General features: G+C 40.6%; 1 protein-coding gene across 1 annotated transcript in view; it reads left to right on the forward strand.

The window, feature by feature from the left end:
* Window positions 1-25969, forward strand: part of ODAD2 (outer dynein arm docking complex subunit 2) — a 188206-nt gene that overhangs the window by 37640 nt on the left and 124597 nt on the right. Inside the window, exons 11-16 of the mRNA XM_053572846.1 lie at window positions 14656-14802; window positions 15193-15402; window positions 19394-19636; window positions 20401-20511; window positions 22447-22601; window positions 25630-25872. Of these exons, the coding sequence (XP_053428821.1) occupies window positions 14656-14802; window positions 15193-15402; window positions 19394-19636; window positions 20401-20511; window positions 22447-22601; window positions 25630-25872 (1109 nt within the window). The remainder of the gene's footprint in view (window positions 1-14655; window positions 14803-15192; window positions 15403-19393; window positions 19637-20400; window positions 20512-22446; window positions 22602-25629; window positions 25873-25969) is intronic.

Below are 25969 nucleotides of genomic sequence, written 5' to 3' on the forward strand. Positions count from 1 at the left end.
TGACCCCATCTTTCTATCTGCCGTCGATGTTTTCCAACTTCTCTTGCACCCTTCCTTTCCCCCTTCCTATTCCCTTTCTCCTGGAAGATAATCTTATTTTACTGCTGCATTTGCTAGCTTTATAGGGGTGCCATTTTATCCCCTGGCCAGGACTGCTTTAAAAAGCTTGTAAGGATAATGTTTTGCTTTTGATCAATTCCAGCAATTGGAGGAGCTGGTTTGTTAATATCTCTGTCCCGTACTCATCCTATGAATCTCTCTAAAAACACAGTAAAGTTTCACTCACTTCTAAATAAGGTATGTGAACAGCCCCTTGATGAAATAGAAGGAGAACTGTAGGGTATTTTGTTTGTTTGGAAATGTGGATTTATTAGTCACAGCATTGTAATAATATAAATGAACACAAATGGGTACTCTTCAGTTAAGTGGGGTAAAATGTTGACAATTCCTAATTATAAGCAGAACTGCATTTTATACATATTAGAGTATCCTTAAACTGAAGAATGAATGTCTGAACCCAAGGTTAAAAGCCTGTTTAAATCCATGTCTGTGTGGATGGAAGGTGGGTTGAGTATGGAATTTAATCCTGTAGGATCAATAAATCCAGGAGAAAAATCAAGGAGACTAGAATAATGGCATGAACATGGTTGGTCAGCTCTTAGGTGGTTTGGAAGGGAGCTCAGGGGCTGGGTCTGGAATCAGGCTTTCTCTTGCCTGTCAGCATTTCCAGCCCAGGACTGCCACTAGAGGCTGAGAGGCCTGCACCATCCTGGCACCAGCCAGCTCCCGGCTCAGCTAGGGTGATATGATCAGGCAAGGCTGGAGGTGGCTGCCCCTTCTCCGAAGTGTTTCATTCTGCTGGTCTTACTCCCCAGGGGAGTAAGACAGACTTAATTCCCAGGGCCATTGCCTCAGATCTACTTCCTCCCTGCAGAGTGCCTATTTCTGCACCTGAGATTTTGATCAAAGTCTGCCTGGGAGAGTGGGGTGAGGGATGATGAAAGTATTGATTTAGAAAGATGAGTTCAGGAGCAGGTGGTTAAGCCACGTGAATCTGAGTAGGGCGGGATGAGGCTGCACCTGTGAAGGGGGTGGGCACCACCATGTTTTACCTTCTTCCTGCTTCCCCCATGGGTTGGTAAAGAGCCAGCTGATTGGTTTATCCTGTAAGATCAAACTCTTAAAACACAAGTGTTGATTTCACCTTTCCTGCGAGTTTGCTGTTCATTCTTCTGTTCACAAGTTCAGGATTTTCAGACTATAAAAAGTAAAGATGCTGGTGGTTCCCCCAGCTTAGCAGCCACTAGTATGCTACTCCAGCGTGGCACCGGAAAGTCACATGCATTAGAGACACCACCAGGCTGCAAGCTTCAGATAGACGCCCGGGGCCCTCTCTGCCTGCACATTTTGGATTTCTTTTCTAGAGGGGGAATCTTGGCAGGGACATTTTGCAGACTTGAAAATCTTTGATAAAAATGGTGGTGGTGAGGGTCTCAATTCCTTAATGACCTTCTATGAACTGATTAAATGCACATGTACACACAGACCTTCATTGGTTAAAGAGCTCTTCCAAGTGTTATTGGGAGTTATATGATTTTTTTATTTTTCATTGCAGGAATTTGATGTACTTTGCAGTCAATTTCAGTTAATTAAATTCCTTTTCCATTAGTCGGGGTTGGGGTATGGAGTGGCAGGTAGTTTGATCCTTGTTTCCTCGGTGGAAAAGCTGAGAAATACTTCCCTGCAGGCCACACAGAAGGCAGCTGCAGGCTGGGACTGAGCCCGGGCTTCTGTCTTTATTGCCCACTGCCTGGGTTGTTCTGTCCCATTGTCAAGAGTGTCCCATTGTCAAGAAATTCAGGGCCCAGGCAGCCTGCAGAGCTTGCTGGTATCCTTCCCATCCTCCCCCTTAGGTTGATTTTTTTTCATTTGAATAAGAGAGTGAATAGAGAGCCTTCTTATCAAGAAACTCACTGTTCATGTTTGGACAGCAATATCAGAATGTGCACTTTTGCTAGATCTTTACTTAAAGAGAATGAGAAGAACCTCATGTGCCGAATTATTATTTAAAACAAAACGGAAAACTATGGTCACCGTTTATACACCCAGAGCAGCCTCACTAGTTAGAAAGGAAGATTAGCCCAACTTTCCTGAGAAACATCCTTTAAGTCAGCAGTTCTCAGCCTTCCTGATGGCGCGACCAGTTCCTGTGGAACTGTATTATGGTATAAATGATCTTTCATCTTACCTCTGTCTGTAGGTCCATAGATGGGTGATCATCACTAGAAACTACATATTTGTAGGGAAAATATTCAAGTCCATTCATGCCCCCTTTTGGTCCTGCGCCCTGCTGGAGGGCTGCAGCTCCAGATGGGTGCGGCCGTCTGCGGGGGCTCTGCGACAAGCAGGGCATAGCAGAAGCATATGTTGCTCTTCTGGTCTTTCTCTAACTCCCTTCTGTGTTTAAAAATCTTAAAATATTATACAAACAGTATGCTAATATATGCTTATTATAAAAATCTGAGCTTTGCAAAAGAATTAAAAGTCCCCTCCCTGGGCTGGGCGGTGGCTCACACCTAGAATCCTAGCACTCTGGGAAGCTGGGGGGAGGTGGGTGGGCATGGACACTTGAGCTCAGGAGTTTGAGACCAGCCTGGGCAAGAGAGAGATCCTGTCTGTACTGAAAATAGTAAAATTACCCAGGCTCACTGGCTTGCATGTGCCTGTAGTTCTAGTTACTTGAGAGGCTGAGGCAGGAGGATCGCTTGAGCCCTGGAGTTGGAGGTTGCAGTGAGCTGCAATGACACCACGGCATTCTAGCCAGGGCAATAAGAGTGAGACCTGATGTCCAGAAAAGAAAAGTTCCCTTCCAGATATTTCTCTATGTACATACACATGCATATTAATAATTTGCATACATAAATGAAATCATACCATTTCATAATCTTTTTCTTTTTATATTTAATATGATGTCTTCATGATACTTCTTTTCTGCCTCAGTCCTTTTAATTAGTACATAGTATTTCATTATTGATACATATCATTTATTTAACAATTCTCTTGTTGATAACTTCTTAGCGTGTCTCTCAATCAATTCTTGGTATAAACCATACTGCAACAAATAGTTTTATACATTTTTTGAATTTGTACACCATTTCTGTGGGATGGATTCTTTGAAATGGAATTGCTTGGGTTGAAGAGAAAAAAAGTTGTGTTTTTTTTTTTTTGTTATTTTTGACCAGGGCCATGTTTGAGCCTCCCACCTCTGGTATATGGGGCCAGCGCCCTACTCCTTGAGCCGCAGGCACCACCCAAGAGACAAATTTTGATAGCTTTAATGGGAGTTCTTATTCAATGGGTATGAAGTTTCATTTATGCAAGATGAGTAAGTTCAGATTTGCTATACAACATAATGCTTATAGTTAACGTTATGTATTATGTGCTGAAGACATTAAAGAAGTAGGTCTTCTATTATGTGACCTTATCACAGAAAATGCAGGGGTGAAGGACTTTTTTGTAAGCAATGGCTATGATTATCACCTTGATGTGGCAATGACTTCTTGTGTATGCATATGTCCAAACTCATCAAATTGTATAATTTAAATATGTGCAGTTTTTATATATCAATAAAGCTGTTAAAACCAAAGACAGAAAGACTACATGTGTACTAAAGTTTGAGAAGCCTTGCATTAATTTTTTTTTAATTTAAAAGGAACATAATGAAGGGTGATAAACCAAACAACTTTGTTTATATAAAAAAAATTTCGATAGCTCCCTACAGAAAGGAAATGTCAAGTTACAGTCTATCAGTAATATAATAATGGTTTTCAACCTTGATCACAGAGAGAATTCAGCCAATGCTCTTACAAACAAAAACGAACATAAAAATAAACAAAGGACCTTGAGCCCAGGTACCTTTCATGGAAGTTTTGAATGAATTGGTCCAGAAGGAAGTCTAGACATGATAGTCTTTTTTTTTTTTGTAGAGACAGAGTCTCACTATACTGCCCTCCGGTAGAGTGCCGTGGCATCACACGGCTCACAGCAACCTCTAACTCTTGGGCTTACGCGATTCTCTTGCCTCAGTCTCCCAAGCAGCTGGGACTACAGGCGCCCGCCACAACACCCGGCTATTTTTTGTTGCAGTTTGGCCGGGGCTGGGTTTGAACCCGCCACCCTTGGCATATGGGGCCGGCGCCCTACTCACTGAGCCACAGACGCCGCCCTAGACATGATAATCTTTAAAATTTCCCCATGGCATCTAAATTGTTCATCTAGAATTGAAAGCTATTATTATAAATTCTCAGTCTTTTAAATTATTATTATTATTATTTTTTTTTTTTTGGCCAATTCTGATAAAGGAAAAAAATGTGTCTGGTTTGAATTTGCATATTTCAGATTACTAGGGAGGTTGATACATTTTTTTTCATACATCGAATAGCCATTGCATTGTGTGCTTTTCCTACTTTTCCCTGTGGCTGTTTTTCTTTTTCTTTTAATTGTTTCAGGTTAATTTGAGGGTACAAAGAATTAGGTTACAATGTTTGCATTTGTTAGGTAGAGTCCCTCTATAATTGTGTCCCACCCCGAGACGTGTGCCATACACCCTAACATTGCGCCATTAAGTTGGAGCACACCCACCCCCCATCCTCCTCTGCCATCCCCAGCTCCCTCATTCATCACCCCCCACATTGAATTGATTTGAGTTTTTCTCTTATGTGGGTATGTATGAGATCATCTACTGGCTTCATATTAGTACTGAGTATTTTGGATACTTACCTCTCCATTCTTGTGATACTTTAATAAGAAGAATGTGTTTCAACTCCATCCAGGTTGATACAAAACATATAAAGTCTCCGTCTTTTTTATGACTGAATAGTATTCCATGGTATACATATACCATAGCTTGTTAATGTATTCCTGGGTTGGTGAGCATTTAGGGTGTTTCCACATTTTGGCAATTGTAAATTGAGCTGCGATGAACATTCCAGTGCAAATGTATTTATGATAAAATGAGTTTTTTTTTCTTCTGGGTAGGTGCCTAGTAATGGGATTGCAGGATCAAATGAGAGGTCTAATTTGAGTTCTTTGAGGATTCTCCATACTTCCTTCCAAAAAGGTTGTAGTAGTTTGCAGTCCCTGTTGTTCTAGTCTTGATAACGCACATTAATCTTTTAGTTTTTAATTAATTGCAGATATTTCCTCTTAGTTTGTCATATGTCTTTTAATCTACCCTTTTGTATACTAATAAATATCAACTGTTTCTTCATGGCTTACGAGTTTTGTGCCTCGGGAAGTAGGAAGTTTTTCCTAAAGCAATTTCAAGAGGACAGAAATATTTTCTTATTTTCTTCTGGTAGTTTTATAGATTTTTAACACTCACATATTTATCCGGAATTCACTTTATGTATAGTGTATTGTAGGCATCTAACTTTACTTTTCCCCCCCTCTAAGTGGATAATCAGTTGTGTCAACACAGATCCCTGGCTCATCTACTTTTCCCTCTGATGATCTGGGATGCTACCTTTATCAAATTCTGTAATGTCACATGTCAGAGTTTGTTTCCGGATCCTTCTCAGCTGCATTGATGTATCTGGATGTTCCCATACCAGTCCCATGCTATTTAATTAATTAATTTATTTATTATCATGGGGATTTACTTTTATTACTATTATTATTTTATTAAATCATAACTGTGTACTTTAATGCATTTATGGGGTACAATGTGCGAATTTTATATACCATTTGGAATGCTTACATCAAACCGGTTAACATAGTCTTCACCTCATTTAACTGTTGTGTTAAGACATTTATATTCTACTCTTAATAGATTTGACATGTTCCCTTGCAATAGGCACATTAGGTGAGGTCCCACCGATTGCCCTCCCTCCACCTGGCCTCGTCCCCCTCCTTCCCTCTCCCTTCTCTTCCCTCCTTCATTCTGGGCTATAGTTGTGTTTTATCATTCATATGAAAATGTGGGTGATTATATATTGGTTTCATAATAGTACTGAGTGCATTGGATACTTTTTCTTCCATTCTTGAGATACTTTACTAAGAAAAATATGTTCCATTTCCATTCATGGAAACGTGAACGAGGTAAAGTCTCTATATTTTTATGGCTGCATAATATTCCATGGTATACATATACCACAATTAGTTAATCCATTCATGGGTGATGTGCACTTGGGCTGCTTCCATGACTTGGAAATTATGAATTGGGCTGCAATAAACATTCTGGTGCAAATATCTTTGTTGTAAAATGATTTTTGGTCTTCTGGGTAGATACCTAGTAGAGGAATTGCAGGATCAAACGGCAGGTCTACTTTTAGTTCCCCAAGTGTTCTCCAAATTTCTTTCCAAAAGGAACATACTAGCTTGCATTCCCACCAGCAGTGCAGAAGTGTTCCCTTCTCTTCACATCCACGCCAACATCTGTAGTTTTGGGATTTTGTTATGTGGACTACTCTTACTGGAGTTAGATGATGTCTCAAAGTGGTTTGATTTGCATTTCTCTGATGATTAAAGATCCCATGGTATTCTAATTGTCATAGCTTTGGTATTTACTATTTGGTAGACCAGATAGGTGTCCTAAATTTTTTTAACTGGCTGGGCACCATGTCTCATGCCTCCCAGCACTTTGGGAGGATCACTTGAGGCCAGGAATTTCAGACCAACCTAGACAACATAGTGAGACTCCATCTCTTAAAAAAGAAAAAACAAAGCTAGCTGGACATGATGGTGCATGCCTATAGTCCTAGCTACTTCGAAGGCTGAGGCAGAAGGATCTCTTTAGTCCAGGAGTTTGGGGTTGCTGTGAGCTATGGTCACCCCACTTCACTTTAGCCTGGGCAACAAAGCAAGACCTTGTCTTAAAAAAATTTTTTTTGTTTTTAAACTTTTTTGGTGAATTTTCCATTCCAGATTATCTATAGAAACAGTTGAGAATCAAGTTAAAAAGAAAACCCGAAAATAATTTGGCATTTTGGTTGGCTTATATGAATTTCTAAATTTCATTTGTTGGATAAATTGTTATTTTAATAACATTGAGTTATCTTAGGAACATGGTGTGACCAATCATCTTTTATGTACTTTAGTAAAAGTTAATCGCTTTTTTCTATACCTATGTGAAACGTTTCTTATGTGATTTAATCATAGATATTTTAATTATTATTTTGCTAATACTGGCATGAGAACTTCGTTCAAAATAAATTTTGATTTGTTATTCTTAGTATATGGAGAGTTTCTTATTTTTAAATGTTGTTCTTGGATCCAGCCACTTTACTGAACTATTTTTATGAATTACCATAATTATTCAGCTCATTCTTCTGAATCCTTTTAGAAATGTCTTTTAGGAAGACAGTTACATTTGCTACACATTTTTCCTCATTGTAATGACTAGGGCATTCTGGTAAATTGCCAATTTCTATAAATGTTCCACAGCTACTTAAAAAAATGTGTAGACAATCCTTGTATTGTTTCTTTTCATTCCTGATAAATATTCTTAGCAAGCTTGTAATACAATAACCTGAGTTGTGATATCACAAAGCAGGACAAAATCCTTTTATCATAAGGACACTTGTATTAGACTGTTTATTGCAGCTCTATTTACAATCGCCAAAATGTGGCAACAGCCTAAATGCCCACCAACCCAGGAATGGATTAACAAGCTGTGGTATATGTATACCGTGGAATACTATTCAGCCATTAAAAAAAATGGAGACTTTACATCCTTTGTATTAACCTGGATGGAAGTGGAAGACATTATTCTTAGTAAAGCATCACAAGAATGGAGAAGCATGAATCCTATGTACTCAATTTTGATATGAGGACAATTAATAACAATTAAGGTCACAGTGGGAGTAGGGGAAGTGGAGAGCAGAGAGAGAAAGAAGGAGGGAGGGGTGGAGAAAAGAAGAGCAGAGAGAGGGAAGGAGGGAGGGGGGTGGGGTCTTGGTGTGTGCCACACCTTTTGGGAGCAAGACACGATTGCAAGAGGGATTTTGCCTAACAAATGAAATCAGTGTAACCTGGTTTCTTATACCCTCAATGAATCCCCAACAATAAAAAAAAAATTGTTATACTCAATATATAACAAAACCATTTGCTATCATGTATATTGTATCTCGTACCTCATGTAATTGCAGAAGTCAAATGTGACTTGAGTATTACAGTTTCATTTTATTCTCTTTTATTTTTGAGACAGAGTCTTACTCTGTTGCCATGGCATCATAGCTCACAGCAACCTCAAACTCTTGGGCTCAAGCAATCCTCCTGCCTCAGCCTTCTGACCAGCTAGTACTAGCCACGAGTCCCAGCTAGTTTTAGAGATGGGGTCTGGCTCTTGCTTGGGCTGGTCTCAAACCCCTGAGCTCAAGCAATCCGCCTGCCTCGGCCTCCCGGAGTGCTAGGATGATAGGCATGAGACACCATGCCCAGCTGAGTACTACGATTTTAATACAGTTTTTTCCTTTCTTAAAATGTGTATACCCATTTTTGGCACCTTTTGTATACATATTTTTTTCTTCTGGAAGCAGTATTTTCTCTTTTTCTTTGGGGTTCTGTAGCATCTTAGGTTTATAAGTGCTGCTGAGTCATCAGTATAAAATACATTTGCAAATAAACAGAAGGCAAGGCAATATATTTTACTACCTTGACTCACATGGTTCCATGCCACTCACTGTAAGCTCTTACCCTTTACCATTTCTAAGCTTGGGAGAGGAAGAGTGCCTCTAAGCCAACCTCTCTGCTGGGCACCAGGCCCTCTGTAATCACGAACGAATAGTCCCTGGCAGGGGTTCACCTCTCTCACTCTCCGAGTGGCATGTTTGTAGGAAAAAATGCTGCAGCTGTCAGAGCCAGCTGGATGGCTGCATGAGGGCTGTGTGGCTTCTCCAGGTGTCACTAGCTGCTTCTTGATTGCAGACGAGGTGGGACCCTTCTGCTCCTGATGGATCCTCTGCCTATCTTCCCGTGTCACTGTGGTCGTGGGGAGCTCTGATGATAAGTTCAGACAATGACCCTGCAGAGTTTATCTGCTAGCTGGTGGTATCCTTCCAGAACAAAGTTGATGGAAACCTTTCATTTCCAAAGTCCCTTTACGGCATATCATGAATAACTTCAACCTCCTGCCCTAAGCTATCCTCTTATCTCCAGGTCTCTGCACTCATTGGAATGGTCTCCACAAGTCTACACTTACCAGGGGTCTCTGCACCCAGCATGCTCTTTTAAAAATGCCCTCAGCTTATGTTAGCCAAAGTTGAAATAAAGATGAAAATTCTCCTTGCGGCCTCCAAGCTGCAGCAGCTCACCTAATTTTTCAGCCCATTTTTGTTATCACTTTCCCCTTCTGGGCTGTGGCCACATTGGCCTTCCTTAGGTCTTAAACATGTCCTCTTCTACTTGTTATTGAACTGAATTGTTTGACTTAAGGGCTCTGATGGCCATTCCAGAAAAATAGTTCTGAAATTGCTGTGAGGGGTGGACGAAGCCCTGGCCTCGGTGCACAGCTTCCGGAGGGGAGCACTTTGAAGGTGACCATAGTGACATCCAGCAGTGAGGTACGTGGCACTTTTTCTAGGACAAGTTCGTCAACTTAATTGTCTGGCCTTGTACCCAGGAAAGCACCTACTTTCTCTTCAAATCTCAGCTTAGACATTCTTCCATTGGGGATGATGCCCCAGGCTTAATTATAGTCCCTGTGATATGCACGCACAGCCCCCACGCACCTCTCACGTAGCACTACTCAGAATTAAAATTTTTATTTATATGGGTGAGCTTAAAAAAGTTAGAAACCTTTCTCTCCACTGCACTCTGAGCTTCATGAAGGCAAGGACAGTATGTGCTTTTGCATACCAGCAAGTCTCCAATGCCTATCATCATCTGGCTTGGCAAATAGTATGCACACAGCAAATGTGTAGAAAGAAAGAATGAAAATGTGATTGGAGGCAGCTTGCTTCCCGCTTGACTCTTGAATACATTACTCATCTCGACCTAGTAAATGTTATTTCTTCCTTATCGACAGTCAGGGAGAGGCATTACTCTGTATACCAGACAGGGAACTACTTCATTTCAAAGATTTTATTTGAAGTCATAAAAAAAAAAAAAATGCTTTAGAAAAATAGCCCCGATTCATCTAGTCTTTTTAAAAAGAAATTTTAATAAAAGCGAGAAGAAGCGACATCCCTTTGATCTTTGCCACCTGATGGTGACAATGAACTAATGAGGGTCTCCTGGTCATTGAAAGGAATGTGAAGTGCAAAAAACCCAAAGGCTGGCAGGGCCCGGAGATGTCTGAGAAGAAACAGTGGCGGGAGGAGAACTTGTAAAAGAATTGCATTAAATGAAGAAGTGGAAAGTCTTATTTGGGGGCATCTTTCAAAACTCTTCAGAAGCTAGTTTTACTGTATTTTCTCCAGCTCTTAAAAACCCCACAAATGCAAATGCGTGATCAAATGTGAAAATAAGTATTGGCAACTAATTGCGCTCTCTGGGGAGATTTAATTGAAAAGGAGGGTATTTGCTCTGTTTCTCCCTAGTTCGATGTTTATGGCACCTGGACAGGGTAGGGCAAACATTCGAAAATCCTTTGACATAGCTGGTATTTAAAGAATAGCAATTGGCTAACATTTGTGGCTCTGTATGTTGAATATTTTGGCTCTAGGCCGTTGGTATTCATTCTGAAAGATTTATAGTCCTTTGGGGAGTGTGGTCAGTGACAAGAGTAGAACTAAATCCTGAAATGTGGAAAAACTAACTTTCCCTAATATAAAACTGTTCTAAAAAAGTCCCTCAAGCCTATGACTATGTTTCCAGATTTTCAGAAAAAAAGAAAAAAAAAGATGATTTACAGAAAAAAAAAATTTTTTTTCTCCTCCAAGGATCTAACTTCTTAATCATCACTCTTGACTTCCAAACTGGCCTAGAGATAATTCAGAAAAAATAGAGACTCTTACCTTTGCATCTGCTGGAATGAAATGACCTTTAAAAGTTTATGTCATTGGTTATAGTGTAAATAATGAAATAAAGCCCCGAAGTTGGAAAAAGCCTAGAAAAGTTAAGACACTTGAAATAGGGAACAAAGATTGTGCTGAGTGTATAAGCTGAAAATTGCTACCAAAGAAAATATTAGATTGCAAGAATAGCAGTCAGGAAAATCCTGGCTCAGGCACAAGGGAGGATATTAGGGCCGAGGGTTCTTCCTCGGGGGAGTTAGACTCCGGGTGGGAGAAGGCTCTGGGCTTAACTGAAGCATGGCAGCCCATTCAGGCTTCTTGCTTTGTAGTCAAGCTTACTAAAAAGTTCTCTCGACCTGAAGCTCTGGGTTTGGATTTTCAAACTCGTAACAGAAACCTAGCTTTGTTCCATCAGAGATACATTCCCTGACCCTCCATTCTAGAAGTTTCTGTGTTCTTTTAACCATTTAAATTCAGAAGGAAAAAAAAGAGGGGGACTTGTTCCAATACAAATGGCCTTTCTTATCTTCTTTTGTCTTTTTTTGCACATTATACAATGTCCTTTAATGTTCAATCCTTGATAGATTTGACTTGTACCCTTGCAATATGCTTCATAGGTGTGGTCTCACCATTTACCCTCCCTCTATTGAACCATAAGTAAATGAGGTGAAAGCTATGTTAATTAGTAGGATGTAAGCTCTCCAATTAGTACAAATAATCAGCACATTGAATCCCACAAAGGCATAAATGTAATGTCCTTTAACGCATCCTGGTTAGCATGTAAATCTTTCTTTGTGGTTTGCAGAATATCTGCCTTTTGATTTTCTAAAAGGAATGGGATGTGCTAGCACGTATGAGTCTCATGCTCCCAAATTAGGGAGGGAGGGTTTATTATTTTATATTTTAGAAATGACTAGAAGGAAAATTTGCTATGGTACCATTTCTCCTATTAGTAAGAAACACTAAAAGCTGTAAGAACACAATTTATTGCTTTAAATGTAAATAATAGAGAATTAAGGCTCTAAAATAGGACAGCCTAGCTTACCCGCAGCGAGGGTTCATGTGAAAAATGGACATCGTGGGCGGCGCCTGTGGCTCAAGGAGTAGGGTGCCGGCCCCGTATACCCCGGCCTCTGCCAAAAACTGAAAAAAAAAAAAAGGAAATCATCAGTGAAGTCTCTCCACGGATAGTTGTTCATTGCATTTCGAGAGAGGTGGAAGGAAATTTCCTAACAGGGGTATCAGAAAAGGCTGAACTCTAAACCGTTCCATCCTCACTCGAGCTCCTCTAATAATCCCATTATAGTTTCTTATTTTAAAAGCAATCTATCGTGTTGAATTCACAGAGGGATGTGCTGGTGCGCTTGTGTGTGACATGAGGGAGTAGGGGTTCGGGCAGTTGTATGGCATTTCCAATCTCTGTGCTAAGTCATTGTGCACATTATCTATTATATCTGAATATTTTAATCGTTATGTATTTCTCATAATCTATTCTTAAATTTGAATATTATATTTGAACACAAAATACAGAAGGTGCCAAAAATGTATACACATTTTAAGAAAGAAAAAAACTGTATTAAAATGGTAATACTCTACACCGAAAAGTTTGTTATCTTTTATCTCTTACAATTGCAGAAGTCAAGCATGATCTGCCTATTACAATCTCAATACAGTTTTTTTCCTTTCTTAAATTGTGTATGCATTTTTTTTTTCTTTTTGGCTGGGGCTGGGTTTGAACCCACCACCTCCGGCATATGGGACCGGCACCCTACTCCTTGAGCCACAGGCGCCACCCTGTGTATGCATTTTTTTGGCACACTCTGGATGTGTGTGTGTGTGTGTATATAAAATAAGTTCTGTGCATACTTTATATACAGGGTGGCCATAAAGTCTGTGTGCAATTGACACTATTTTAAATTGCACGCAAACTTTATGGCCACCTTGAATAATAGATGACAGTTTCTATTTTATACATACATTATCTATGTGTGCAATTTTTGGTATATAAAAAAAATTAATGCTTAACAAAGGAAAATAAACTGCTTAATTTCCAAGCAGTTTAATTCCATTTTTGTCCAAGGAAGTGTTTAAAATTATTTCAATCTTTTGAAATTTTGGGGGGTTTTTATGATTTGTCATATACATTATCTATGTGTGCAATTTTTCGTATGTAAAAAAAAAATAATGCTTACAAAGGAAAATAAACATAATTTGAAGGTGTCGTTTCTTAAAAGAAAGGGTAATTGGAGGCCAGCGGTACCGTTTTGAGGCAGGGATTAATGGTTATTATGAGCGCCACTTACAAAAATAGTTTATTCGGGTGGCGCCTGTGGCTCAAGGAGTAAGGCGCCAGTCCCATATGCCGGAGGTGGCAGGTTCAAACCTAGCCCCGGCCAAAAAAACAAACAAACAAACAAAAAAATAGTTTATTCTCAATTCCAACAGAAGTGCTGCTTTTGGGTGTTATGAAGGCCCTCTGTACTTAGGCCGGCGCTCTTATTTACCAGCCAGTCTCTGCAGCTGCAACAGCAATATGCTCTGTGCTCATTCGTCAGAAGATTTTCAAGGTGGTTGTGACCTGAGGACATTGCTTAAGAATTTCTGCAGCATAACTCGAGCTTCACCTTAGAAACAAAAACAATGTTACCTAAACATTTGTACCCTCATATTAATCTGAAATAATAAAAATAAATTTCCCGACAAGACTGGTTTACTGATCAATCATTATTTTTTTTGAAGCTTTCAGATTTTGTTGTTTATCTTTTTTTCTTTGAGACAGAGTCTCCCTATGTTGCCCTCGATAGAGTGCTGCGACTTCACAGCTCACAGCAACCTCAAACTCTTGGGCTTAAGCGAGTCTCTTGCCTCAGCTTCTCAAGTAGCTGGGACTACAGGTGCCCGCCACAATGCCCGGCTATTTTTTTGTTGCAGTTGTCACTGTTGTTTAGCTGGCCCCAGCTGGGTTCGAACCCACCAGCCTGGGTGTATGTGGCTGGTGCCATAACCACTGTGCCACGGGTGCTGAGCCTTGGTTGTTTATCTTAAAGAAGCAACTCACCATTACTCTTTACATGGAGTGATTGGCCAAGCAGACATTGACTGCCGTGATTTTCTACTTTGGGCCAGCGTTTTTCATTCGCCATTGCAAAGCTTTTTCCTCTTAGTACCTGCCCTGGCAGTCCATTTCCAGGTCCTACTGGAATTGCCTTCTCTTTCCAAACCCCACAGCCCTCCCTCCACTTGCTCGAGGCCCCCCTCTGTACTGCTAGTTTCCTACCTTGTTTCCCTTTCTCCAGGTTCTTTCTATTCTGGAATGTTCTACCTACATCTGTAAGAATAATTTGCAGACATGGTTTGCATGACACATTACACCGTTGAAGAGCAGGTGGTGGGCGAGGACCATCCCCTCCCACGATATACAGCTCCGTTCTTCAGTCCATCTCTCAGGCTTTGCCACTTGACTCTTTAAAATACCAACGCCACCAAATGTCATTTAAAGGAGAGAGACTGTCTTTCAATGTTGACTCTTAATTGGAACAATGTTTTATGGCGCTCCATACAGCTTTTCTGCGCTTCAGCTCCATAGGATTCTTTGAACAAATTAGAGCCCACTCAGTAGTCCATGGATCTGTAACCATTTAGCACATTTCAACGGGAGCATGGTTTTATTTCACTTTTCTCTGGCATCCTGTCTCTATAGGGAGGGAACCAGACAGCTACAGTGATTGCATTATGCTCAATGAAGGATTTCAACCTCGCTCAAGAGACCTGCCAGTTGGCCATCAGAGATGTTGGAGGCCTGGAAGTGTTAATAAATTTGCTTGATACAGATGAGGTCAAGTGTAAGGTGAGTGGCTCCGTCCCGGTGTACGAAGGGTCGTGTAGCCGCCTCTGTGTCTCTGCTGTCAGCCCTCGGGGTCTGCCCTTCTTGCCACCTGTTCTCGTCTTCATCTGCTATCATTGCTGGCAAGCAACCTGCTACTTCTATTAGCTGTGCTCTCTCTTCTCTCTGCTTTTCTTGTCTCTCTCTGCCATTCATCTCTAGTGTTGTTTGTTTACCTAAATGAAGGAAAACTACCGAGCATGTGTGTAACCACCAGGGGGTGGAAACTATTTCGTAACAAAACTTAATTGGGGAAAGCATTTAGGTAGCCTTGGAATTTTCAAAAAACATAGCCCTGGAGATCCATTCAGCACTCCTTCATCTGTAACATTTTTTTTCTTTGTCCTCCTGCAGATTGGTTCATTAAAAATCCTGAAGGAAATCAGTCAGAATCCTCAAATCAGACGTAATATTGTTGACCTTGGGGGCTTACCGATTATGGTGAATATACTTGATTCTCCACATAAGAGGCTGAAATGTTTGGCAGCTGAGACCATCGCTAACGTCGCCAGGTTTAAAAGAGCCCGGCGGGTGGTGAGGCAGCACGGGGGCATCACCAAACTGGTGAGTCTGACTAACAAGCACCCTCAGGGGACACCAGCCTCTACCACTGTGCACCTTCCCCTCCCCCTTCCTGGCCTCTCCAGACATTCCACAGCCATATGGGCATCTTCTGGGCCTCTTGTTTTTGTATCACATGTCCTTAGTTACTATTTTTGCATATTTATATTAGTAAGTGGCCAAGAAACATGTTCAAATTCATTTTTCGAAGAAATAGAAAATTTGAAAACTAGATATGATCGTTACTGCCTAGGACATTGGGACGGATGAGTTCACACGTGTGTTCAGGGACAGTAGGAGATGGTGAGAACTGCCCAGCGGAAAGTCTCTCATGGCGTCTAATGTGGTGAACTCATTGTGAGGACTCTCTCCCAGGGGGACATTCCAAGTGGTGGGTTCTCATTCTCCTCCTTGTTAGTTGGAAGACTGAGATCTATCTGAAAACATAAAACTAAAGTATGTTTTTATGACAGTCTTAGGCATCATTTGGGGGAACTTAATATAGTAAGTCCTCACTTGACATCAAGGATAGTTTCTTGGAAACTGCAATTTTAAGCAAGACAATGTATAATGAAACCAATTTTATCATAGGCCCATGGATATAAACAAGAATTAAGTTCCTAGCATAGTTCTGGTTACAAAAAAAATCACCAAGCTTCTAAATAAAGACCCTAAACACTAGGTGTTAATATTAAACATTAAGTATGAGCTCTTCGTGCGTTTAAAAAGATGAATAAGAAAGAGTAAGAGAATTATTTACTCTGTTTTTGGTGAATCAGGGAGTGTCATAGTGGTGCTGGGTCAAATCAAGGAATAAATGTTTATAAAGCAAAAATTAATGAATATCTCCTTCCGCCATGCAGTTCCATAACAGTAAGAAATACAGTGTGGGCTTGCTGAGTGCTTTCTTTCCTACCACATTGTTCATTGTTGTGTATTTGTATAATTATCATATGCCTTGTGAATTTGCATTTTACTATCATTTTGATTCATTCATTCATTTTCCAGCCTGCTTATTTTAGTTCAGGGTTGTGGGCAGCTGGAGCTTGTCCTGGCAGCTCGAATGTCAAGCTGAACCCGACCTTGGAGAGGACAGTTTTTCACACACACACACACACACACACACACACACACACACACACACACTTCCTCTTACAGCAACAATTTAGACATACCATTTCATCTACTGTGCACATCTGTGGAATGTGAGAGAAAACCAGGGAAAACCCATGCAGACATGGGGACAATGTGCCAACTCCACACAAATAGTGGCCCCTACTGGAAATTGATTTTTTTTTCTCGTCAACATTATACTGAAATGACATTGAATAAAACAACAACAAAAACTTGCTATATTTGGACAATTGCTCTTAACCTAATCAAGATAATGACATATGTTTTAATATAAATTTAAATTAGGAACAGGAAAGACCAGTAGTAGGTAGACAAGTAAGAGACTTGTAATTGCTGGATTGATAACTCATCTGGGATGGATCAGCAGTGGAGATGGAGTTTTGGTTTGCTAGGTATGGGGTGCCTGGGGTAGTCAGCATATAGGCAGGAGTCCCCATCTAAACCTGGAAATGAGGGAGATGACTCAATGTCTGAGAGGCACCCTTGACAGAGGACCGAGCAGAAGATGTGAAGTTAGTGCAAGCAGAAAGAAAGCATCGAGGCTGGGAAATATTGCAAAACCCAGGTGACTATGTGTTTATACCAATGCCGTGTCAGTACTGTGGCTGTGTCCATATATAGCTTCCTTACCCTTGCACAGGAAAACATTCCAAACATTTCCTGAGTGGCACTGTATGTCAGGCACAGAACTAGGTGGTAGAAATAAAAATGACCAGCTCAGTGCCTGTAGCTTAGCAGCTAGGGTACCAGCCACATACATCAGAGCTGGCGTGTTTGAACCCAGCCCAGGCCTGCCAAACAGCAATGACAACTATCACACACACACAAAAAAATAGCCAGGCATCGTGGCAGGTGCCTGTAGTCCCAGCTACTTGGGAGGCTGAGGCAAGAGAATCACTTAAGCCCAAGAGTTTGAGGTTGCTGTGAGCTGTGATGTCACGGCATTCTACTGAGGGCAACATAGTGAGACTCTGTCTCAAAAAAAGTAAATAAAAATATAAAAATGACCACATCCCTGACTACAGTGATGTAATAGTCTAGTGGTGGTGGGAGTGTGAGGGGTAGGGAGGATATAGATGGAACTATTAAGTGTAATGGTGGTATTTAATGAATGGAGGTATTTCATTGAAGTCAGTACTGGGAATAGTGGAGGAATACAGAAGGGGATGCTCAATTGATTCTCTTTGGAGGGCTCTAGAAAGAAGACGATGATTGCTGAGTTTTGCCAGGCACACCCACCTGGAAAGGGCATTTCAGGAAGATGAATCTGCTTTGGTAAAGACCCAGAGCTGAAAAACAGCATTGAGTTTGACATGGCCAGATCCAGGGTGAGATAGGCAGAGTTGGGAGATGGAGATGAAGAACAATGTTGTCACACAGGTCCTTGTCCAGACAGGTAAAGTGAGTTCAGGAGTCTGGACTTCACAGATAATGAGGGAATAGTGAAGGCAGACACTCCTAGGCTATCTGCCCTGCCTTCAATACCATCATCTTAGAACTTCTCCTGCATTGTTTTCCCACCTGCAGTCAGTATCTGGAAACCATGTAAATACTGTTTGTCCTTGTCTTTCCTTGAACCATAACCAATTAGACCATGGTGTCCACCTGACTCCAGCCAGTCCACTGGATCTCTCTCCCAAGAATTTGAAATTGAGATTGAAAGACTCCACTTCACCTGGGATTGGTGGTTATAACTGTGTGGGCAGTATCCAGGGAATTTGGCCTGCAAAGACAAAAAAATGGAGTAGACATTCATTGATGATGACTTCTGAGTCCTCAGATAAAGGCAGCGGGTGTATAAGAATGGCTGACAGCTTCCCCTGTTGATCACAGTTGCATCTCTGGGGAGGCCTGGCTTCACTTTTTCTAGGGGGCAACCTGACATACTGCTTTATCCTCATAGGAAATTGACTTTTTTTCCCTTAAGATTTTCAGTGACTTTAGTTTTTGCAAAGAAAAACAATGTATGCTGGCAGCTGTGCCATCTTGGTTGGTTGGTTTTGGTAGAACGTGTGTGTGGTAGCTTCCATCCTTCAAAGAGGTCTGGTAATTTTAAGGGTGTACAACTCATTAATTTCTCATTGGAAAGTTCTATAGTTTTGGAGAAGCTAGTTTTCTGAGATAGTAGGGCTGAGGATGTGGTTTACAAATTTGTTACTAGAGCCATATTAAGAAAACATGATTTTAGGGCGGCACCTGTGGCTCAAGGAGTAGGGCACCGGTCCCATATGCCGGAGGTGGCGGGTTCAAACCTAGCCCCGGCCAAAAAAACCAAAAAAAAAAAAAAAAAAAGAGAGAGAGAAAAGAAAACATGATTTTGGGGGGATTAAATTGCTTATGGGAAGGAAATATAAAAGCTCCCAAATCTGGAGGAAAGTGTTTTGAAGGGCTTTATTTATTTCTTTGCTGTTACTATTTCTTATATGATAGGAAAGTTAATTTTTTTTTAAAGCATTCATTTAAAAAAAAACAGCATTCTTTTTTTTAAAAAATTATTTTTAATTGTGATGGGTACATAATAGTTGTATATATTTATGGACTATGTATGGTGTTTTATTACAAGCATACGATGTGTAATAATCAAGTCAGGGTAATTGGTATATCCATCACCTCAAGCATCTATCATTTCTTTGTGTTAGGAACATTACAATTCCACTCTTTTAGTTATTTTAAAGTATACTATGACTCACAGTTGGCCGTACTCAATTTGTTGTGCTATCAAATATTATTCATTTTACCTAACTATGTTTTAGAGCATTCTTATTTTTGGCAGTGGTGAGCTTCGTGGAAATCTCATAGTTCTCAAAGGATGCATTAAGTTTTACTTTAATGGATATGTCACACTTGTCTATAATTGTAGGTGGCTCTACTTGACTGTGCACAGAATTCGACAGAACCAGCTCAGTCGAGTCTGTATGAGGCCAGAGACGTGGAAGTGGCCCGCTGCGGGGCCCTGGCACTGTGGAGTTGCAGTAAGAGTAACGCCAATAAAGAGGCAATCCGCAGAGCTGGGGGCATTCCTTTGTTGGCTCGCTTACTGAAGACATCTCATGAAAACATGCTAATTCCAGTGGTGGGGACACTGCAAGAATGTGCATCCGAGGTACCCACACCACTTGCTTCCCTTGCTTTCTCACCTTGACTTTCTTTAGTTAAAAAAAAAGAAAAGAAAAGAAAAGAAATCACTTTTAGGGCTGGATGAGGTGGCTCTTACCTGTAATCCTAGCACTCTAGGAGGCTGAGGCAGGTGGATCGGATCACTTGAACTCAGGAGTCTGAGACCAGCCTGAGCAAGAGTGAGAGGCCATCTTTGAAAAATAGCCCAGCGTTGTGGCATGTGCCCATAGTCCCAGCTACTTGGGAGCCTGAGGGAAGAGGATCGCTTATGCCCAAGAGTTTGAGGTTGCTGTGAGCTATGATGCCATGACACTCTACTGAGGGTGACAAAGTGGAACTCTCTCAAAAAAACCAAAATCACTTTTAAGGGTGTCATGACTGCTCAAGGAATTTTTCTTTTTTCAAGAAGTCAGCATTCTATTAGAAAGAGAAAATCGAACGAACGGGGCATTAATTAAGGCAGTACCTATGTGATATATGGGGTGTCCGTAAAGTTTATGTGAAATTTGAAATATTCACTATTTTAAATTGTACATGAACTTTACGGACACCCTGTATATTTCTTTAATGTTGACTAACTCCCTTACTGTGTATGGACGAGTTACGCTTGGCCTTTGGGGTTTGTTTACTAAGAAAGTATGTTCAACATAATTATTGATAAATGTAAATAGACTAACTTCTATTTTTTGCCTTGTACGAATAAATATTTAAGTTTATATCACCCATAAATATTTAAGTTTTTCTTCCTAGGAAAACTACCGAGCTTCTATCAAAGCAGAAAGGATCATTGAAAATCTCGTCAAGAACCTGAATAGTGAGAATGAGCAGCTTCAGGAGCACTGTGCCATGGCCATCTATCAGGTGTGACAGACTCTTCTGACAGCTGTTGATGTTCTTCTTGTGTAGTTTATGAAAGTGTTTCTAAACATGTGGTCTTTGGGGATGGGACTCAGGCGTCTTGCATTTTTAATAAGTCCCCAGTGGATTTTCAGGCATACGTAGGTCTGAGAAGTGCTATATTGTGGTAACGACAGATATGTACGTATGTCAGAGAGACTTGCTTCGATATGTGTAATTAAATTTACATTACTAGAATACACATACATATATATTTTTTTGCCTCCTAAAACAATTTAAATACACATACATATATATTTTTTTGCCTCCTAAAACAATTTGCTTAGTGTAAAATAGATAAATCAGTACATGGCGCCCTCACCTCTGTGTCCTATTCAAACACAGTGATGTCAGGATATTTAGCTGTTGGTATCAAGACAAGGTGGATGAATGAATGTGCGTGTTCTTGTTTTCACCTTTTAATTGGTTAATTTATATTAACCTTCACTCATTCTTTGTGTATTATACATTTCACAGTATATCAGAAAACAGATTAGGATGGTAAGGAGAGAACAAGGGCCTTGGAAAGTTAGTATGTGGGTGGTTACTGACCACGCCAGCTTATACCTAATCAAAGTAGATTTCCTATAGGAATGAACTTAGGAGGTGCAAAGCGAGAGAGTGTGAGAGGAATTCATCTCCACAGAGGATGGCATTTGGCTGCCAGGGCAGACATATCAAAGTACCACAGACTGGGTGGCTTCAACAACAGGAAATTTATTTCCTCACAGTCTTGGAGGCCAGAAGTTCAAGACAGTTGGACTCTTCTGAAGTCTTTCTCTCTCTCTTTGGCTTGTAGGTGGCTGTTTTCTCCCCATATCTTGAAATGGACTTTCCTCCGTGTATGTCAGTGCTGTAATCTCTTTTATAAGAACAGCAGTCCTCCTGGGTTAGGACCCACCCTAATGTTCTCAGTTAACCTTCATTGCCTCTTGAAAGACCCTGTATCCAAATACAGTCCCATTTTGAGGGAATGCAAGTTAGGACATCAGCATATGAATTTTGAAGGGACACAACGCAGCCCATAGCAATCTGCCTCATATTAAGTAACTACGGAGTGGATTAGAAATAGTGAGTAGTTTTTAAAAGTTGTCACTGAAATAAAATCAAAAACCACACAGAGAAGAGAAACATGGTGGGTGCCTCTATGGCATATTACACTGAGGATTTCTTCCAGTGGTCCTCATGCAAGATGAAGGTCACATGTCTGCAGCACATGGCATCAGAAGACAACCATAGCTCAGGATCATAGTCTATGCAAGATTTGTCACCTGCTGGCTCTATGACCCGAGAGTGCTCAGGTGGGAACATGCAGTTAATATTTATTTCAAAGGATGATACAAACTTGGATAAATAGGTTTTTTTTTGGTTTTTGGCCAGGGCTGGGTTTGAACTCACCACCTCCGGCATATGGGACAGGCGCCCTACTCCTTGAGCCACAGGCACCACTGGATAAATAGTTTTGAACTAAATGTTAGGTACTTTTGATATAAGCCACTGCTCTGGGCATAGCAATCCTGTTAGGGAAATTCTTCATCTCCAGATTTCAGGGATCATTGAAGATCTGACCAAGTCCCTGTCACTTACCTCTCTTCTCTGCTACATTTTCCCAAGATTCTGGGTTGCATCCCTGCAGAAATCTTCCTCTATAGAGGCAGAGGTCAGCAAGAAATCTGGAACTGGCTTGGGAGAATTGCTGAGTATGTAGAAACCACTTAAAGGGAGAGACGCCTGTCAGGTAGCTGCCAGTATAGAGAAGAATTACATTTTACTTTGTGTTACTTTCAGAAAATGATGCTCTTGGCAGTTGCACAGCTCCTAGAATGGCAGCCACTTTAGCAATCACTGAAAGCTTGGTACCTCTCGATCACTGACAGCTCTGATTTGACTTTTGTGCAGTGTGCTGAAGATGAAGAAACCCGGGACCTGGTTAGGCTGCATGGAGGACTTAAACCCCTGGCCAGTCTGCTCAATAACACTGACAATAAAGAACGGTTAGCTGCCGTCACTGGGGCAATATGGAAGTGTTCCATCAGCAAAGAGAATGTGACCAAGTAAGAGAAGGCACTCGGTATTCTGTAATAAAAATAAGGCTACCCAAACACATTCTTGTAATTTACTGCTGTGATTCCCAACCCTCCCAGCCCACAGACTGGGCCACGCAGCAGAAGGTGAGCAGTTGTCAAGTGAACAAAGCTTCATCTGTATTTACAGCCATTCCCCATCACTCGTATCCCTACCAGAGCTCCATCTCCTGTCAGATCAGGACAGCATTAGATTCTTATAGGAGTATGAACTCTACTGTAAACTGCACAGGTGAGGGATCCAGGTTGCAGGCTCCTTATGAGAATCTAACACCTGGTGAACTGAAGTGGAGCTGAGGACATGAGCAACATACTTCAGGAATTAGTTTCTCCCATCACTCCCAGATGGGACCGTCTAGTTGCAGGAAAACAAACTCAGCTCCCACTGATTCTGTATTACGGTGAGTTGTATAATTACTTCATTATACATGTGCATTGTGATGTAATATGAATAGAAATAAAGTCCACAATAAATGTAATGGGCTTGAATCATATCAAAACCATTTTCCCCATCCACCTAGTTCATGAAAAAAATAGTCTTCCATGAAACTGGTTTCTGGTGCCCAAAAGATTGGGACTGCCAACTTAATGCTACTATAATAGTTAATTCTAGTGTTAGGTGTAGATGTACATTCTCACTGAAGTTGGCAGAATGGAGGGATTCTTAGAAATGAAAGAGCTCTCTGCCCACCCACACCAACTGGCGATGATTTTCTGTGCCTCAGTAGGACGAAGAGGCTTACTGACATGGTCTTGCTGTGCAAACAGGCTATTTCACATAGAGGCAGCCATTTTAATTAGAAATGTCTCTGATATGTCTGTGGAGACCTCTCAAGGTGAAGGGCTACATTTCCCACCAGGTCTTTAGAAGTGGAAGTGATCTCATTCTTTTTCCTTTTCACAAAGAAAAGCAAAATGAATCAGCTAAATATCAACTAAAGAGTCACTCTTAGTCATTTTCTAATGTGATTTCATTGAATTTTATTTTGAAGTATTTATAAATTTTATGATCATTTGAATTATTTTAATTTTAAAATCTTTCTCTTTATGTATTTTTGTAGTTCATGCTCTCAGTGGTGGGTATTCCAAGGCATCTGAATAGTCTCCATCTGATGATTTCCTTTAACAAGAAATTCACATCTATTTAACACAAAATGAGTTTAGTAAACAATGAATGTGTAGTGAAGTAATGGCTAGATTAAAAGTAACCTCAGCTGTTTAAACTTTTAATTAAAAGTTACTTAATTCCTCTTAAATAACTTTAAAAATTCAGCCACATCATGATATTTAAAAATACTGCTGAAATTTATTAGGGAAAAAAATGTCCCATATAGAAACAAGTAATTCTCAAATATTTATCTCTCTCTCTCTCTTTTTTCTTTTGAGACAGAGTTTTACTTTGTTGCCCTCAGTAGAGTGCTATGGTGTCATAGCTCACAACAACTTTAACTCTTGGGCTCAAGCAATTCTCTTGCCTTAGCCTCCCAAGTAGCTGGGACTACAGGTGCCCACCACAACACCCGGCTATTTTTAGAGATGGGGTCTCACCAACTCAGGCTGGTCTCAAACCCATGAGCTCAGGCAATCCACCCACCTTGGCCTCCCAGAGTGCTAGGATTACAAGCATGAGCCAACGTGACTGGCCTTTCAAATATTTATCTTTATGTATCATATACTTCCTTTTAGTGTGTGTATATATACATATATCCATACACACACATACACACAAATATATGTATATATATTTACATAAATATGGTGGAAAAGATCAGAGTGAAATTGTATGACAAGAGAGATGCTAAAATTTATTTATTTATTTTTATTTTTATTTTTTTTGTAGAGACAGAGTCTCTAGGGTGCCGTGGTAACAGTAACCTTCAACTCCTGGGCTTAGGTGATTCTCTTGCCTCCGCCTCCCAAGTAACTGGGACTACAGGCGCCCATCACAACACCTGGCTATTTTTTTGTTGCGGTTTGGCCAAGGCTGGGTTTGAACCTGCCACCCTTGGTATATGGGGCCAGCGCCCTACCCACTGAGCCATAGACGCCACCCGAGATGCTAAAATTTATTAATGGTTAATACCAAAGGTATCTGAGGATGACAGACATTTTAGCCAAGTGGCACAAGCTACTATTTATTTTGAGAGACTTATTAAACCCTAATAGGTACAATCAGGTCATAATTGATGTGTTTAAAAGCAAATAGGCTTTTAAACCTAAAGTCCCAGTTGGGTTCTGTCATCTTTTGCTTGGACTGTTTGAAATGGGTCTTATTTGGCATCACCTCAAGTCTTCTCCTTCCACTTCAATACTTTCCTGCATAGCACTGAAATTATTTTCCTAAACTGGATGCCTAATGATATTGTTTCTTAGGCCCCAAGAACCTTCAGTGACTTCTCAATGGTTTAAAAACCAAACCTAAGTTGCTTAGCTTAGGTTTTATTAAACATTTGGAATACTTTATAAGGTAGATGTGTAGTGGTGTGCACCTGCAGTCCTAGCTACTCTGGAAACTGAGGTGGGAGGATCTCATGAGGCCAGAAGTTCAAGACCAGCCTGTGGAAAACTGAGCAAGAATTCATCTCTAGAAATAAGTAAAATAAAATAAAACACAAGTCAATAGAATGGTTTGTTTTTGTGAAACAGCTTCTCTAAGATGGGGAAAATACCTTTACCAGAGTGGAATGATAGACACTCAGATTTAGGGAAAGCCCTATTTGTCTTAGAGACTGTTAAAGCACGGTGATTAAAGGCACAGGTCTAGGGCAGATGGTGGGCGTGGATGCCAACCCTACCATTTACTAAGCTTCAGATGAGCAGTTCCATAATAGGAATTAAATAGTATTGCTTCACAGGGTTGTTGTAAGGATTGAATAACAGATAGTTGGCATTTAGTATGTTTTAGCCATTATTGTTAATGTCATTGGCTAACTTAATACTAAAGCAATGCTATTCCCATCCTCATCCCCCTCTTTCTCTCTCTCTCTCTGTAAATTAGGTTTCGAGAATACAGAGCCATTGAAACCTTGGTGGGACTTTTAACTGACCAGCCTGAAGAAGTACTCGTGAACGTGGTTGGGGCCTTGGGGGAATGCTGCCAAGAGCATGAAAACCGAGTCATTGTCCGGAAATGTGGTGGCATTCAGCCACTGGTGAACCTCCTTGTTGGAATAAATCAAGCTCTTCTTGTGAATGTCACAAAAGCAGTTGGTGCTTGTGCACTGGAACCTGAAAGTATGATGTAAGTGGCCCTGGAGGTGGGAAGAGTCTATATGAGAGTGTTGGGGGAAACGTGTGTAGGCACAGAACAGTGTCATTGCTTAGCATTGATGTATATA

The sequence above is a fragment of the Nycticebus coucang genome, chromosome 20 (genome assembly GCF_027406575.1).
Source record: "Nycticebus coucang isolate mNycCou1 chromosome 20, mNycCou1.pri, whole genome shotgun sequence".
NCBI classification, from domain to species: domain Eukaryota; kingdom Metazoa; phylum Chordata; class Mammalia; order Primates; family Lorisidae; genus Nycticebus; species Nycticebus coucang.